This window comes from Cadophora gregata (assembly GCF_030347475.1).
Source record: "Cadophora gregata isolate MNR1 chromosome Unknown scaffold_12, whole genome shotgun sequence".
In the NCBI taxonomy this organism is placed as follows: domain Eukaryota; kingdom Fungi; phylum Ascomycota; class Leotiomycetes; order Helotiales; family Ploettnerulaceae; genus Cadophora; species Cadophora gregata.
This window is the reverse complement of record NW_026695935.1, coordinates 1860157-1878337: the sequence shown is the minus strand read 5'-3', so window position 1 is coordinate 1878337 and position 18181 is coordinate 1860157. Positions and strand designations below refer to the sequence as shown.

General features: G+C 47.9%; 2 protein-coding genes across 2 annotated transcripts; one reads left to right on the top strand and one right to left on the bottom strand.

Moving 5' to 3' along the window:
- Positions 1-6645: 6645 nt before the first annotated feature.
- On the bottom strand, positions 6646-7032 carry ONS95_003409 (uncharacterized protein; the record flags this gene model as incomplete). Its single annotated transcript, XM_058496718.1, has 1 exon — positions 6646-7032. One exon carries the CDS (start codon positions 7030-7032, stop codon positions 6646-6648), a length of 387 nt encoding a protein of 128 aa, XP_058353970.1.
- An 8980-nt stretch (positions 7033-16012) lies between these two features.
- CDC25 (cell division cycle- protein) lies at positions 16013-17842 on the top strand (the record flags this gene model as incomplete). Its single annotated transcript, XM_058496717.1, has 4 exons — positions 16013-16290; positions 16338-16405; positions 16455-16662; positions 16714-17842. The coding sequence occupies 4 exons, from the start codon at positions 16013-16015 to the stop codon at positions 17840-17842; spliced, it is 1683 nt and encodes a 560-aa protein (XP_058353969.1).
- Between the last annotated feature and the right edge of the window lie 339 nt (positions 17843-18181).

Below are 18181 nucleotides of genomic sequence, written 5' to 3'. Positions count from 1 at the left end.
GTGGTGCCGTTCTGGATTGCATTTCGACATCTCCTGATATCCAGGTCATACAAGTGGCCACAGCCCCTTGCTAAAACTTCGGCATCGTCGCACATGGTGGATCTGGAAAGTACTGGGAAATCACAAGAGCTGCGCTGATGTTCCCAACCCGTCGGTGAGGGAAGAGATTATATATGCAAACTTGATGTGCTTTCCCATATCCAGCCTCGACATAGACCTCGCATGCCCTCGTATGACCTCCCCTCGCAATATCTCAATTCAACTCACCTCAGCTCGCCTCGCATGTGCTTGCCGCATATCGTCTCACTTTTCTGCACCTTTCGTTGAAAGCGTTTACATCATGCTAAACGAACCAATACCTTCACCCTGCTTTCAATAACTATTCTCCAAACGTTGGCATGGTGTCCTGTGAGCTGCATCTGAGAACCTGTTTCCATAATCCCCTGCAGGAGGATCACGTACGCCGAGTAGTGTTACCGCTGAAGTTCCAGAAGGGGAATAGTCTGGTGCATGGCACGTGAATCCACTGTGCTCCATTGCACCTGTTTTCACTTGGTAAATATATTCAACGTGGGTGAGCATACGGTAAACTTTTTGAATGAAGCAAAGGTGGTGAACACGTGGAGGCAGGTGATAATCAAGCACAAAAATAACGCTCTCATTGAACACCTGGCTTCACAACTCTCAAAGCAGCGACTGATCTACTTTGAACGCAAAGGCCGGCTCTTGGGAACCGCTGGCGGGGGGTTGTGAGTCATGACTGGTTCATAGACAGTCAGCAAACGGTGATGATCATAAGGATTCTTTGACAATGAAAGTGCCACTTCCACACTGTAGGGCAAAACCTGCCTCCTCCTTGAATCTAGGCTGATGAGCCTGGGAAGCTGCTGTTTGAAGTCACGTAAATGAACTATTCTGGAAGGTCAAATCGGCTGCTGTTCCGCATTGCTCTGCTGGGGGGAAAAATTCGACAAAAGATTAGTAGCTAGTCTTTGATTGAGCGTGCCGGAGCATATACATTAGACTCATGAAGTCGCGAGCTGGCAATATGGAGATACATATTCATCTGGAATGCTAACGAACTGGCTGCAAAATTCCATGCACTACAGGGCATTTTCCTCACCTAAATGACAGCTTTAATATAAGAGTGTGCCTATTTAAACTAGAAGCACACAAGAAATAGCAAGGCAAATGTACTGAAACTAGAGGGCGATTTCACAGGGGTTGTATGCCCTGTAATTAAGCGAGGAACGCCTGAAATACGGCTGTGCTAGGCAGCTTTAGAGATCCTCTTCAGCGCTGCGCCCTGGAAAAGCGTGTTCTCAGCAGTCAGAGTCTCGCTTCTCAGACAGCACCAGCTTGACCTTGCTTCGGGTATGTTATATAACGGAGTGACCGATCGTTTCGTGTCGCTACAGGTTCTGATGACATTTGGAGGCACTTATATGTAATTAAATAGACTCCAAGCCCACGATGATGCTGAGTTAGGGTTTACGCTACAGTAGTGAGCACTGTAAACAATCTGGAGACCGCAAGTCTGATGTCAATATAGAAACACTAGCGAGAGTGAGACTATTTGGCGAGAATGAGAAGCCGCATCCAGCGTTTCGAGGATATGAAAATTATAATTACATTTTGTAGATCACAAATGTCCCACCAGATATCAACACATGTAGGCAAAAGATCATGTTGTGATAAGGACGAGCGCTAGGGTCCTTTCCTTACCTCCACAGCTGTGCAGCATGCGAGCGCATTCGCCCTGGCCTATTGAATGAACGTCTTAGTACAATCGAGCTCAAGTACATGCTCTGATACTTAGTGGAGACTAGCACTGTACCGTTGTGATATATTTATTGGAACAGCAGCCCGTTGAACAGAAAGATTCGAATGTTGGTGGAGAGACTCACCAGACTCACGCACGTCGCTTAGTAAGCGTCATGTGCGGAGAGCTGTTAGGGGGCTTGGGCCAAATTTTAGCCGTGCTAATCTCCTCTGTATCGTTTCAACTCGCCGGCTGCGCAGTGGCAACAGCGCTGAAATTTTCGCCTACCGCCCGCTTTTCGGCAGAAGTACGCGTAAAAACGCCTACTAAAAGCCGAAAAAGAATATCGCAAAGCCAAAAAAATTCAAAAAAATTGGTAGCTTCTCTTTGATTGAGCGTGTCCTAGAAGATAGTCAGTACAGGGTATGGAAGATATTTTACAGCGGTTGAACTCACATCCTTAGTGCAGGGCTGCAATGTGTTAGTGGTGATCGCTGGAGCATTGTTACTGAAGACTTACGCCATGCTAATCTTCTCTGTATCGTTTCAACTGAAAGATGTTAGTGATGCTCTGTGGGAAAGTGGAAGAAACAGCGTACATTGACCAAATGTGGCGAACCACGAACAAAAACTGCTCATTTGCCTAGATATACCACCAAAAACTCTGCCCGCAAATCCAGGCCACGACACCAGGCTTTCGCCCCAACCTCCTTCATTTCTCGTCCATTATTCCATCCACGTCATCTCCCAAGTGCACAAAAATAATGAAATAATCTATTCCTCATCAAACTTGGTACGACGCGATGTTGCGCGCTGCGTGCGCGACAACGCGCCGTCGAATACCATGACAATGTATCGGGAAAAGTGATTTCGGTTCTTCATCATATCGCACCCTCTCCCAATCTGATATTGCCACAATTCTATTCCACCATAGTCTCCTACCAATAAATGCAACCATCTCATAATGAAACGAATCATTCCAACTCACATTCCAAGCATTATTATGGTGCACGGACTGCAAATCGCGCCATGCCTGTCAAGTGTTTGATCCTGCCCTGCTCATCGACACATCCATCTCGACCAATATCGATATCTTGAGTACCATACCACTGCGCTCTAGTTTGTAGTTTGAAACTGTTTCAGCGATCACAACTAACATATTCCAGCCCTGCACCAAGGATGACACGCTCAATCAAAGAGAAGCTACCAAGAGGTCACGGCCTGCCGGCCGTGACGAGACGAGACCTGCATGCCTCTTCTCATCCTCTGCTGTCTCCAGATCATCACTTTCGGGCGAGAATAATGTCACGACTGGAATTCAGAACATTGAGAAGACTGTCTTGTGTTTCTCGAGCCAAAAGTAAACGGCATCGTAGATCGAATGCAGGAATGGTGTCAGTCGCGACTTCTTGCCCTGTGACAAACTAACCATTGCTTCCATGATCCGACACCGAACCTTTTCCCAGCGAGAGACGCTCAAACATTCAAGCTTATCTCATTTCAGAGATTGAAATCCTCGGAGTGTGCTCGCGTCAATCCATGACATTGCCTCCTCGAGTGCGAGTGATTGATATTCGCGTCCCGCCCAGGAAGTGATTTAGTGAATCCTCCTGCGTCTTCACTACCATGTCTGGTTATTGGATGATCAGCTTAGAATGTCAGGGTGATCGACTTCTTCATATATCGTATTCGCAAAGTTTTGTATCATTTCCAGTAATTTAATCTCATCTGAACGCACGTCCTGGTCAAGTCCGTTCACCATTTCCCAAATGGATCTCACAGCCATCGACTCTTGCAATCTATCACAGCATGTCCGTATCATAAAATCCACTGTTCTTTGGATCCTTGTTGCTTGGATGGTTTCAATAACTGAATCAAATACGTTTTGAAATCGGTGTGAAGTCTCCCTCTGCCTTGCTCTCCGCTGCTCCTCCCCACCTCTGTCGTCAAGGCTCGCCTAATGGCACGCAACTATCTCGAAAGAGTGCCACATCCACATCCTTTTTCGACGTCCTTCTCTCGAGCCCAGAGTATTCTCGATTACTCTACTAATGCAAGAACTCTGAGACTGCCAGTAAGTGCTCGCCAGGCTCCGGTACAAGGCAGGCATTACCCCTCCTTTTTACCTCGCCGTGACTTTGAAGGCTGTGAGGTCACGTAGAGTCTTCACCCATGAACTACTTTTACCTGGCACCCACTGCGGGTGACTTTCTCGAAGATTCAAATGCGAAAATCTTTTCGTTGCTTGGCTGATAGAATACTTCTCGAAATGGCGTGCTTTCATGATTGCTTTCATGGTCTCTGCCAGCGGGTGAGATGGCTTGAGCTTCCGTTCACCCTCCAGAGGGTCTCCAAATGCATCTTAAACCCTGTCTAGAAGTCGCAGGACTGGGAATGAATAGGTAAACATAGATATTCAGTATCCTTAAAAGTGTGCACCGTAGAAATCGAGCATCGAGCATGCTGCACAATCATATGCTGTTGACTAGTTGCCCAGACCTTACCTTCATGGGCTTGGAGTGCTTCATCTTCACATTCAGTAACAAGCTTCATAGACAGAACTTCAAAACCAAAATGACTCGCGCTCATGAGTAGTTTCACTTTCCGACACTCCTATAATTATGTGATGGGTGTTGACCATGAGTTCTGTTTGATCGAAGCCAAGTGCTCTGGACAGCTTCAAATTCCAGTACTTCAAGCAGTCACCAAAACTTGTAACTTATACTTCATAGGCCTCTGTGCTCTCTTTCTATCTCAGTACGGAAACATATTGACTTTTTGCTCAGGATATCGTCCACTTGTGATCCCGAGGAAGCATTCGACACGGAAGACATCGTGAAGTATCTATATTCCAAGTTGTGAGTAAAAAGGATTTGAATTGTATCTCGGATCCGTTAGTCTCCATTTCTTCGCAGACTGAAGATCATGACTAAATCAATATTTGAAAGGCTATTCACCATTCTAGACCAGTTGTGAATCTCCAATCATGTGAACTTGCTCCCATACCTTTCTCAGGACCTTGAGCTATGAGTATGAATAGGCCTCATCTAGAAGCCTTACTAGAAGGCGCCACACGTGGAAACACTCTTTTGCAAGGATTGTATGGACGTTGGAAATCTCCAGGCTGTATGCTTTGCCTTGTTCTTTCAAGTTTGAAGTTCAGAAGTAAAATGGCTTGAGGTTGGAAAAATAGTTTCATATGTTTCCGTACTTGTAATTCTAAGAGACCACTTCCACAAACTACTTCAAAGTATGCGGTGGTTGACAATAGCCACCGTACTCTTGAAAGACCACAACAATAAGCGCAATGACGACAGTAACAAGAGGAATGGCAACATGAAGTGGTTCCGGCGAACTTGGAAGTTTTGCCAGGGAGAAAGAGGGAAGGAAGTGTGAAGAGGTGGAATTGCAAATCTGCTGGGACAAGAAGACGCCTTGTAGAAGGAGTTTGTCAAGCAGAGAACACTTATCGAGGAAGACGTCTAAGGTTTTTGTTCCCGCAAGTAAAGTGGGAGAGCAGCCAAGGTTTAAATATAAAGGCAGAGGCAGAGACAGGTAGTGCAAGCCACTCTCTCAAATCATTCTTTCGCTTCACGGCAGTCACCTTTTGACAGAATAAACACCAAAATATATAGAGTGGTGTAAGAGTTCAAACTGAACTGGTTCATCAGGCAGCAGCCGTACCCTCCTCTGCTTTACCTCAACCTTTCTTACTCCCTCGTCCCTCAAACATCCATCCCAACCCTCAACAGCTGAAAAAAAAAGTGGTAGCTTTCTTTGTTAGACAATGTCATCCTTGTGCAGGGGCAATGCTAATCTTCTCTGTATTTTTTCATAGTGACCATTTGCCTTTCGGCGGAGAAAAAAGCATTCTTTGACTTTATAAAGGGTTGCTTGGAAAAAGTGGTGTGGTGTGCGAAAGGGGGATCTAGGCAGCAGAGGTGAGAGTGAGTCAGTCAATGATGATTGACTGGTTTGGGGTTTAGCGAGTGGCCAATGCTTCAAGGAAGAAAGTGATTGGATTAGGTATAGGGAAGAGAGATATTCGAAGGTTTTGTACGTTTGTACGGGTGTAAGGTGTATGGGTTTGTTATGAGGAAGGAAGGTTGGGTGAGGCACGCTAGGATGAGATGGATGGATGGAGAAATGGAAATGTCGATGATGGCGGGTAATTGTTTGAGCAGCATTGTAGCATCTTGAAAAGTAGTATAGAGTCCTGGAAAGTCAGAACCTAAACTCTGAACACTTAACTATTCCAGGGAAAGAAAATAATAGAAGATCAAAAAAGTGGTATGCAAATCCAACGAAGACTAGCTCTTTTTCGCGGGCAGAGAGAGACAACGCTGATTCCCACCTAAAGTCACGGATTCCATCATAAGCAGGCTTAAAATTTCAAGATGAGAAGCAGATCTCAGAAACTTCTTCACCATGTCCCTCCCTGGCACTCTTTTCAAACGCTACGACATCAACGAACGGCAACATACCCAACGTACCGCCGCTCAATCCGAAGAACTAAAAGCGCAGAACTAAAGCACTTGCAGCAATTCTTTTCACACTTAACCACACAAGACTGAATACCTGAATATCTTACAAATGTCTTCGGACCCCCCTCGGCATCCAAACTACAATCGATGGAGGGGTAACTCGGCACTTTCTTCTTCTTCTTCTTCTTCTTCTCACATCTCATCCCTCCCATCCCTCCCTTCCACCCCTCTTCTTCCTCTCCACTATCTATCCCACTATCCCACCAAAAAAAAAAAAAAAAAAAAAAAACGGAAAAAAAAAACGGAAAACACAAGGGCAAAGAAAAATTTCTTATCGACGATATGCACATGCAACCCAACCGTAAAGTTTCGAAAAGGAAAGAGCAGGAAGAAGATGTTCTAGAAGGTGAGAGGTTGGTGGGTAGGTAAGTAGGGAGAAGGCGGTCTGACTGACTGACTGAATGAGTGAGTGAATAAATGCGGAGGTGATGTGCCGAAGATGTAGGTAGATGATGGTCCCGAAAATTGGGTCGTCGTCCCGAACGTTGTGAAGTGGAGATAAGATGCAGGTGTATATGCAACTAGAAGTGCATGCATGAGAAGTGTGCCTGCATATGCATATGCAGGTAGAGTGCTACTGTATGGTAGTAGGAGGGGAGGGAGACGATGCTTTAGATTGGTTGGTAGGTAGGTAGGTAGGTAGGTAGGTGCAGGAGGAAAGAAGGAAGGAAGTTCCTCGGAGGAAGGCTGAGAGGAAGGGGGGTGCCGAGAATAACTTACACACATGTGATTTGTTTTTTGAAAGCTTAGATAGCTAGAGTGTTCTCAATAGGGTTGGTTTTCTGGGATTGGGTGAGAATATTGATATTGCTGGCTCAATCGCTGAGCTCTGTTTTGTAGAACTTATGCGTCTGAATTTGAGATCTGATTCTTTTTACCCGAGCCTTCTGAATGCTCCTCCGTACCTTGTCTTATTGATCTGTGGTAGCATCCAATGTATTGTTTGTTGATCGAAAGAGCTAGATAAATGAGTTCGAGATAGGCCTATTCGATTGGGAAGGGATAATTCGCCCTTCGGTCTTGAATGTATGAGTGGATAGGTATTAACACAAACTTCGGCTGTGTACATATACTTATACTTTCTCCTCTCCGGCATCTTAGATCCTGTCCTGTGCAACTCTAAACGCTGCCCAGAGAAACCCATGCCCATAGTTGAAACCATAAGTCCAAACGAAATGTCTCGCGGAAGCGGCTCTGCTCTGCTACATCCTTTCATCCCATCTCTTCCACGTCGTTCTCTCCCCCTTCTACGCACATACATAGTAGCATCCCATCTGATCATATCACACCATATTATCTGTCAAACTCCCAGTCCATCCATCCCACAGACCCAAACGAAACTTCCCCTACCCTACCATCATCCCATCCCATCCCATCCCATCCCATCCCAGGTCCCGGATTCCAGTTCCGGCACCCAACTCCCAGCTTCTCGTTTCCTCGGAAGCGTGACCCCCAGATACAATAAATAAGATCTCCAACGTATAGCTTACGTATCGTAAGTTTCCTCACATGGGGCTCTGTGCACTGTTCTGCTCTGCACTGTTCTGCTCTACCTCTCCCCATCATCTTTCGGCCCCATCGAAGAATCAATAGAGCCAGTAAGGGAGACAAGGCGAGACAAGACAAGAAAACATGGAAACGAAAACGAAATTTAACCCCCTACCCAGAAAACCCAGAAATTCGAAAATCGAAATTGAAAATGGAGAAATAACACCACATTTTAAGCTCGTGGGTGGCCGGCCCTCCTGCAAAAGCTCAGAGCTCTCCCAGGCTCCCAAGCTCCCAGGCTCCCCAAAAAGGAGGAATTGCGCAAACCAAAGAGAAAAGCCAACCCCCCCCCTCCCTCCCCCTAAAAAAAGTGAGAACTGACCTCCGGGAGCTTGGGACTCGCCATAATGGCAGCCTGCCATGTGGTGGATGACATGTTTCAACTTGGACCTTGACCTGACCTGGACCTACTGTAGTGCTGGGTTCGGTCGGAGGTATATATCGGGAGATTTACTGGGCTGGGCTGGGCTGGGCTGGGCGGCCATCGGAAGTTTCTGTGGGGTATGGATGGGTATGGATATGGGATGGTTTGTTCCGGTGAATTTACAGCACAGGATGCCACGGGCTGGTGCGCGTGCGTACTTACCTGGATCTTAGTGAATTTTTGGGGGGTTTTTTTTTTTGCTTGTGCGTTCGATAGAGAAGTTAATTGATACTTGCTTGTGGAAGCTGAAGCCCAGACTGGAAAATGATAGAGAGTGTGGAAACGAGAAATGGGAAATCGGTGAAGTGAAGAGAGTCAAGGGAATGAGAAGGGACGAGACAGGGGCGGGAAAGGGTAGGATAGAAAAGGCTGTTTTGCGGGGTAGGTTCTGGGTTGGAGCTTGTAAGATGTGGATCCGTGACAGGAAGATGGGTCGGTTCGGTGCGGTGGTTTGGACGATGGTTTCTCGCTGTGGAGTCTGGGTCTGGTCTGGTCTGTTCTGAATACCCATCCATCCATCTCATCGACCGATTCATGAGTCCCGGATCACAGATCGGAAATGCATCGGATTTCTTGGGACTGGTCTGGTCGAGTGCAGTTGGCGAGTCGGAGCGTTGGGACGGAGATGAAAAGTTCGAGAAAGTTGCCCACTGGTTTGCTTGTTTTGGAGTAATCTGGTGTATTAGGAAGCTCGTGAATGGCCAGTTGAGGTGTTGGAGACCTCCTGATGGTTCATTTTCCGAAAAATTGGGACGAGGTCGGTCTTGGCGGTAGACGGTGAGCCCATTGTCTGTCCGACGACCATCCTGTGCTATCCATCTGCTCACCGTCTTGGTGCAGAAGAAGACCAAAAAAAATAAAAATGAAGCCATCGTGAACTCTCCTCCCCATATTGCGGAGTGTGAAAAACGCATGTTCTTACCGTGGGCAAAAAAGAATTTCCAAATGCGAGAATGGGAGTGGCTGTCGAGGGGGTTCTTGTATGTCAAGATCCCCTTTCTGCTGCATCGCATCGCATTGCATACAGTGCCGGCGACCGAAAGTTGAAGCTTCACCTTGAGCTTGTACTTGCGGCTTGCATAGATTAAATGCACTCGTTTGGGGTGAGGATTATGTGCATAGAGAGGGGAGAGAGGGTATTTGTACTTGAATTTGCACTTGTATTTGCTTGCATAGAGCTTCTGTGCGTACTCAGGTGAGGGGTGGAAAATGGAGCTGCCCTGTGGAAAGTTTTCTAGTGGGGTTTGTGTGCATGGACAGTGGAGATATACCGTGCTGTGCAGCGTTTGTGAACCGAGGAATTATGATGATGTGTTGTGCTTGTGCTTGTGCGTGGAAGGATAGAAGGATGCTTTGGAAGGTTATGCAGGATGGGTATCCTGACTTGCACCGACTGGAGTGACTGAGTGAGTCAACTCCTTTTTCACGATCCAGCGCCACGCTCAGGGTTCAATGCGAAACGGTGGAGTGGAAAGACTGTGCAGTGCATAATGAGAAGCGAGAAAGAGAGACATGCCCTGCATTGCTCCTGCATACAATGCATTGTGCATATGCAGAGGGAAGACATGGTATCCACTGTAGCTGTGATAGCTCTCCATAGCAACGAGCTTGTGTGGATATGTAGATGTGGAGAGATGTGGATATACCATGACGGGATGACTTGAATAAAACTTGAATGCTTTGCTTGGGAATGCTTTGCTTGGGAATGCTTTGCATGATGAAGGAAGCAAGAAAGGAAGAATATGTGATACTGAAGCGAGCCGAGGGAAGGGTGGCATGATGTTTGAACTCTGTCAGAAAGACGTAAGCTCGCAATGCATTTTGTGGGGGAATAGAAGCGAGAAGCGAGAATGAATCCAACGAATGTAGTTCAAAGAAATGGTCTGACTTTACATCCACCCTCGCATTTACATTCTACAAAAGAGTGGGTTGAGACTACAATATGAAAGAAAATATAAAAAGAGAGGAGCGAGAATGTATTCTCATAAAATAAAATCGGAGATCCCTCCTTTGATCAACACCAAAAGACGTTTCCATCCATTCCTCACCAAAACTCTCCTCTCAGCTGAGATATATTTTTCCCGCGTGGTGTTTTACTACAAAAAACTCAAAATGTTTCTTGCGGCTCTCTCAGCAGATAAAGTTTAAGCAAATCTGTCTACATTCTGAAAACGGCTAAGACTTTTCTCGTGCGACGCAAGAAACAGAGAGGATCGGGAATGTGTAAATCGGAGATTCCTCCGTTTTCACCTAGGCAGGCACTGTATGTAAACCCAGACTCATCATTCCTGACAACTCAAAAAAGGATGGGTGGGTTCCAGTACAGTAAAACTCAAAACTCAAAAAAAAAAAAAAACTTAAAACTTTCTGAGGCGAAAGAAACTTTCCGATTTAAATGTTTCACGGGAAGTTTAAACAAGGGGAAGTGAAAATAAAAAATAAAAAATAAAAATGGATTATTGATCAGTTGAGTAGTGAGGCTGAGGACGCTGAACCGCTGAACTGAACCAAGCAGGCAATTCCCGACCTGCATTCCGTTTCGTTTCGTAGGTGAAATTTTAAACTGTGCAGCGATCATCCTATCCTGTCCGTCCATCGATCCATCTCGAGCCAACCGAACAGACAACAGTGGACATGGACAATAATGGAAAATGCCACGGTACCTACGCCAGAACCGAAACGAAGCGCGCAAAATTCACATCGATCGGGCTTTTTCCAATTGAAACACACCTACAGACCTGATGTCTGCCCTGCCCTGTCCCGTCCCCGTGACACCGCGACTGCACGGCCCACGCCCCGCATTGTTTGTTTATGTTTCTTGGCGCTGACACGTCTCCCGTTTCCGTTTCCGTTTGTTTCCTTCCCTTTCTCGCATTTGTGAATAATAATGGAACGGAAAACGGTGTGAATAGCTCAGCTTGCTTGTCTTCGGACGGATCGTTGCTGCTTAACCCGGGAATTCCTCAAACATGCGGAGTGCAAGCAAGCAAGCAGTGCATTGTTCAGCTCAGCTTGCTTGAGGAAATCATGCCACTTGGGTGACCTGGGCGTCAGCGGGGTAGCTCGGGGAGGGTGGTGGCAGGAGCTTGGGATTGGTGAGTGTGCATGAGGGGAAGGATGAAGGAAGAGGGAGGAGGAAGGGAAAGGTGGGGGAGGTCGTGGTGTTGGTGTTTGAGAGATATTGATTAGGTAGAAGAAGGGCTGAGTTTTGAATCTTGGAGTCTTGAGTCTAGAGTAGTCAGTCGGCTTCTTGAAAGCCGAGGTGGGAGGAAGGAAGCCGGACTTGTCACGACCGACAGCGAGAGGACATGGTGAGATGAGGTGAAGCAAGAGGCGTGCTGAACACCTCTCTCTTTGTTTTGGTCACGTCAATTCAGTTAGTTAGTTGCCGGTAGGAACGAAGCTAGGTATTTTTACACAAGCGCGCGACGAGCAAGATTTTTTTGGCACCTTAACTCCCAAAATCCAAAATCCAACTCCGCATCATCCTCGGCCGCAACAATGGAACAAATTCCCAGAACACGGTATTGGAAACCAACCAACCAAGGCAGGCAGGCAAACCCAAACCCAAATGAAAACAAACCCAACGGAGCACACGATCGTCTTCCCGCTGAAGAAAGATCGAGATCCTCTGTGTTTACAGAGTACCAGCGCATGGCATTGTTCATTTCCTTTAGTACGGGATTCACCAATTTTTTTTCACGTATTGTTACAACTAGGTCAAAGTAAACAAGGAAGATCGCGTCTTTTTTTTCCCAGCGCAGCGCGTAAGGGTTTATTGACTGACATCTGCCGAGGGGTTGGGGTTGTCCAAGCTCTTTAGTCGGGAGTATCAGGATAGGAAATAGTGAGGTGAAGGAAGCTATGATGTCAATTGAGTAGCTTGTATCGAGATCTGAAAGGGGGATCGAATTCGCGAGGGGGGGTTTCGTCTTCTTTGGGTTTGGGGTTTGGGGATTAGGTTGCGAAGGATGGGCGGCAGGGTGACTACTTGGATAAATTGGGATAAAAGTTGGATGCTTTGGGATGGATGGGCGAAGAGCGACACTTGCATAAACCCTGTTTGGGCGTTTCATAGGGCAGTCAGTGCTAGGCCGGGCCAGTATCAGCAGCGTTCAAGGTCATGTCGTGATGATCAGCAGGGCGGGCAGGGAGCGTGGTGCGGTCGGTGGTGCGGCGGTTGCTTGCTTGATTATTCTGGTCGGGAATTTGGACGGAGAGATTATTTTGCGCGAGGTCGTGGATCGTACAATTACGTTTGGATTTATTTGTACAGTATGGTATGTATCGTAATTTTCTATTGGATTTTTGAAGGGATGAATGACAGGTGATAGGTATTCTTTTTTTTATTTGTGGATGGAACGTTCTCTGGAACAAACTCAGAACAATATTCCACACTCGTAGAAAGTTCGGTAATACTGTCTGACCTCTCCCTTCTCAGATGGACGGGCTCACGGGCTAAGGTAGGAGCGGACTACTCTCGTTCCTGGGAAACTGTCTCGTTCCTCAAGTCTTGGCACGTCAAAAAGTGCAATCGAGCCCAGCGCCCCATGGTGCGAGCCAGCGACTCTAACTCGCTCAACTGGCGCGGCTCGGGATATTAGCTGACTACGAGGAGCAGCGATCTGTATGAGGCTGAGCCCGATATCGTGAGACTTGCACTGTATGAAGCTGTGCGATTGGGGGTGGTGATTGGAGGAGATGGGTGTCGCCCCCGGTGATACCGATAAGCCATCGGGAGGAAGGCTGACGGCTTGACACTTGACAGGGCTGCGTCTGGGTGCTCGTTGACCTGGACACGCTCACCGCTGCGTGCATATGCAGGATGCAGAGTTTAGTCTCGTCCTGCTGCAGGTGATTGATTGATACAGCAACCAGCACGGAGTGGAAGTTTATTGATTTAATTTGGACCGTGTTTTGTTTGTTGTTGTTGGCAACCGGCCGGCGGTTAGCTGGACAGATGTATCTATTTCTGAAGGGAAGGGAGCCAGATATGAAAGACAGACAGAAGAGACAGCCCAGTTCGATCGATTGCTGGTTCTGGATGCAAGGTCCGGCGCTTCTTGGAAATTGACAGAAAGATGCTCCGCGCTTGCTGGGCAAATCGCATGGGCGATGGGGCTCGTTGTCTTTCGTCTTGCTTGTCGTTTTTGGTTGGAGCTGCCCATAACCGACAGCTCCCATCTGATCCCTCCCCTGGCAATGCTGCCCGCCTGCCCTTGCATGGCAAGGCATGGGAGCATGGATAGCGGCTTATGTGAGGAACCCCGCCCTTAGCTCAGTGCCAAACAAAAAAGCAGCGAGAGACCTGCATCGCCGAGTAGCCGTCGCGAAAGCACGGCACGATCAGAGATCGGGGTGGGATCAGCTCAGAGGTGATTTAAAAAAAAAGACGCAAGAGAAGCGTGACGCCTGCACAAAAATACTGGGCGGATGGCAGGCAATGATAATTGGATCATTGGATGCAAAGCAGGATTTATTCTGGAAGAACTCAATGCTTGGAGCACTGCAATAGGCAGTTGGCAGGCTTGAGAAGCAGGTATTTAGGGTTGCATGCAGGTGTCTGATGATGCAATTGGTGACAAGCTCAGGTTTTGTGATGAGCTAGCTGGGACGTGGGACGCGAAGTCAATATTGACAAACGCGTCTTCCTTTGTGCAGCGGCAGCCGATTTGTCCAGCTGCCCAGCTGCCCAGGAGTGGCGAAGAGCACGTTTCATGAACCATCCATCTCGAACACATCGGACAATTATGAAGTGTGGGGTTGTGGAAAGATCAATGCGTTCGCTCGTCCATCCTGGAGAACAAAGAGCAAGCATGAAGCAGGATGCAGACCGTGAGATGCGTGCATGTGGATGAGTGGATGATGTTTTGGATGTTCGCTTTCTTCGCTGGAAGAAGCAAGAGTTGACAGTGGGCATGTCTTTCGATGGGTTGTTCCTTGGGATGATAACTGAGCATGCTGGTGTATACTTTGTCATATTTTCCGATGTCAACGGAAATGGACCAGTGAGATGTGAGGGAAGGATTGTAATCCGTGCGTTTGCAGCGGCCCTTATCCCTGGCATGAGGTGAGGTTTGCCTTTTTGCTTATTTGAGGGATGAGTGAGAAGTTGGGAACCGAGGGGGAAGCTGCAGCGGACGTAAATTTATGAAGCGAAGGGCAATCAACCTTGTTCTGTCTGATACAGAGACTTGGAATAGGGTGTTCATAATGACGATGAACTGAATAACGCAGCTGGAGTATAGAACCATAAACGGCTTTATGACATACGTAGTACGAGTTGCATCGCTAACGGGAAATGCCTCCATTCCCACATGCGATTGCCATGGCAATGCCAATCCTGCACGCTCGTACTGCCATCTGAAGTTATACTTTTTGTACCTCTTATACTTCAAACCATATCTGAACACAAATTCGAAGTCACTGCTCTGGCAACCATCGCCGTGCGCAGCAATTGTGGATGTGGGCGTACAAACCAGCGTGAGGTTTTTCTTTTTCTCTGTTCTCTGTTCTCTGTTCTCCTGTCTCCATCATCGACCCTCCCTCAGCGAGCAGGGCAGGACAGGGGAGCTGTGCACAGGTTTCCAGGGCACCCCTTCATCCCCGCTGCAGCAGAAACGGAGCTAAAACGACCGGGCGACGGCGAGGGAGGAACAGGGCCAGGGCAGGGCAGGGCAGGGCAGGGCAGCGTAGGGCAAGGAATTAGAAGCAGGCAAGGGAGGGAGAGTAGTTAAGCGCAGCAAATAGTAGACCCGAGAGGGCAAAAGTACAGAGACAGGGTGAGCAGGGGCCTGTGGTGGCATGGCAGCGCTGACATGGGAGCAACAACAGCGCGAGCGGTTCAGTTCAGTTCAGTTCAGTTCAGTAGTTCAGTCCAGTGCCAAACTCGAGCTTCTCGACCCGCTCCACCTCCAAAGGCCCTGGCAATACCCACTTCGTCGTCGACCACTGAATGAGGTGCACCGCACTGCACTGCACTACTCACTCACTACTCGCGCTCGCTATCCTGACCTAACTAACTACCTATCCTGTCCACGCCAAATCGACCCGGCAACAAAACAAATCCCAGCTCGCCTTCGCCCAGCTTCAAACCCACCCCATCCCATCCCATCCCTTCACCATCCCTCCCCCTCCCAACCCACGGTCGCTCCACCAGCACCACCAGGTCCCGGCATCACTCTTCAACAACCCATCCCGCCCGTGGCTGCCGACCTTGACCTTTGCTTTTATCTTCACGACTCCCCCCGTCATTCCAACCTTCTCATCCTCATCCCACGACCTCGACAGTTGGAGCAGTATTCACATCCGAAAGGTCTCCTCCCCGCCTTTCGCATGTCAATTCTATCCACTCCAACAACAAGTCGACCACGGGCATACTAACCACAGGAACGAAACCCCCAAGGGCACCCAAGGGCACATCTCGATTGCCAGATTCGACGACATAACAGACGGCCGAAGACTGAAGATTGCATAGCTTCGATGTCTAAGACATTCCTGTAGCTCCTCCATCGAACCCTTTCTACGGAAAGATCTCCGAACTCGCCTTGGTACCATTTCGACGATTGGATTCCTCCTCCCCAATTCGTCCCAATCGACCTAGCTGAGATACCTCGAATCGTTGTCTGCAATTGCCTCGATCAATTCCCTGCAGTGGAACTACTCTCGCCGTGCAATTGATTGTACTACGACTCTCCAACCCTCGCATCTACTCCACCATTATCACACATCAATATGGAGGCTTCATCACCCTTAGCTGCAATGCAGCAACCCTCCTTCATGCCATCCTGGGGAATGGATCACATGTACACCTCGCATCCTCACGCACATATCTCTAATAGCGGATTTGGACCTGGAGCTTTCAACTTCCGTGACCTCAGCATGAAGCGACCGAGCAAGTCAGATTATTACTCGAGCAAGCCCGATTACTTCCAGATCAAGCCAGTCCGTGGATCTTCTCCTACAGCAAGTCTGGCGGCAGATCTTTCCCAGAATTTCCACATTGATATGAGGTATGCATTCCATTGTACTTCCCTCGGCATGGCTAACAAAAATACAGCCCTCAATTGCCTACTCCTCGCAGGTCCCTCTTTACTTCGAACTTGTTTGGCACAATTGATGGTCGGGGTAAGATGGCAGATTGATATCGGGTAGATCTGGAGTTAACATTGTCTAGACTGTGTCACAACTCCTCCCATACCGTCATCATCCCCAGGACCGTTGGAAGAAAGAATGGATATCTCGCCTCTCCCACACAAGCAGCCATACTTTGCAGCACAGATTGAAATCCAATCACCAACACCTGGGCATGTCAATGAGAATATGATGCCTTCATCTCCGCCTCGTCCAGCATTCCTGGACGCACCCAGACCAACTGGACTCGAGTACGGAATTGCGTCTTCCATTTGGGAACTTATATGCTGATCATATTATAGGCGAAGGAAATCTATCCTGGTCCGACCATCCCTTACGAGAACAAAAGGTTACTCGACGAACTCATTACCTCGAAATCCCGAAAGTCAATTGCCTCCCTTCCGCTTTGGTGCTGGAAGTAGCAAGCTGTCGACGACGACTTCGATGTCCCTCGGAGAGTGCTTCATGGAGTCACCCCCACAAGAACGAAGACCACAATCTGCCAACAGTCCTTCGGTCTCGCTCATGGGCCCTCCGCGTCAGAGTAAACCTTTTGGTAGCATGAATGGGATATCTTTTCGAAACGGTTCGCCGATCGGCAATCACACTAGAAGGCCTTCTAATCCGTTAATTCGGCCTAGAAAGCAATTCCGTCGATCGTTGAGCATGTTCGAGAACCCAGCGGATGTGATGAAGGGAAAGAAGGATGATATCCCGACAAGCAACCTTCATACTGTTATGGACGTTGACGAACTTCATCAACCGGTGCTACCACATTTCTTCCAGGAAGGCCAACCAGATAGTATCCCAAGGATCACCAAGGATACTCTGCTGCAGGTATTGGATGGAAAGTTCGATCCTAGTTATGATCAAAGGATGATCATCGACTGCCGCTTCGAGTACGAGTTCGAGGGTGGTCACATTGATGGTGCTGTCAACTACAACGACAAAGAACTCCTCGCAAGCCAACTCTTCGAGACCAGCCTACCTGGCAAGACACTATTAATCTTTCACTGCGAATACTCCGCCCACCGTGCACCGATCATGGCTCGACACATTCGAAAACAAGATCGTTCTACTAATGCTGAGCAATATCCAAAGCTCACCTACCCTGAAGTCTATATCCTTGATGGTGGATACAGTACCTTCTTTTCCGAACACAGAAATCGTTGCTTCCCCCAGAACTACGTCGAGATGGATGCCAAGGAGCATGCATACACCTGCGAGAGGGAGATGGGAAGACTTCGTCAAAACAGAACCAAACTGAGTCGGGCACAAACTTTTGCCTTTGGACAAGGACAAATAGACGACAGCCCTACTGCACCAAATCGGTCTCGTGGCAGTACTGGTGGAGACCTCATGATGACAGGAATGACCTCCCCAGGTTTCAGTCTTGATCGTGGCCATGCACGTCGTATGGTATCATACTAATATTTGCATTGACACGGCGTTTTGGCATTTCTGGCGTTTGGTTCAATCTATGGCATGGGATATCACCTGCCAACCTTTCTTCGACACTCGTCCTTTGGAACTCGACGAGCTTGTCTTCGCTACTATCTTCGAAAGATGGTATGCACTTTACCTTTTTTCACTATTTGGTCTGGCGTATTGGCGTGCATATTGCATCGGCATACTTTTGAATTAGCCTTTCATGTTATTGATCCCTGCCCTTGGTGGCGGATCCTCATTACCCAAATTCTTGGATCGGGAATCCTGGACCACACTCCTTTTGACGGCTTAATGCCCCCCTCACAAAACACGAATACAAAA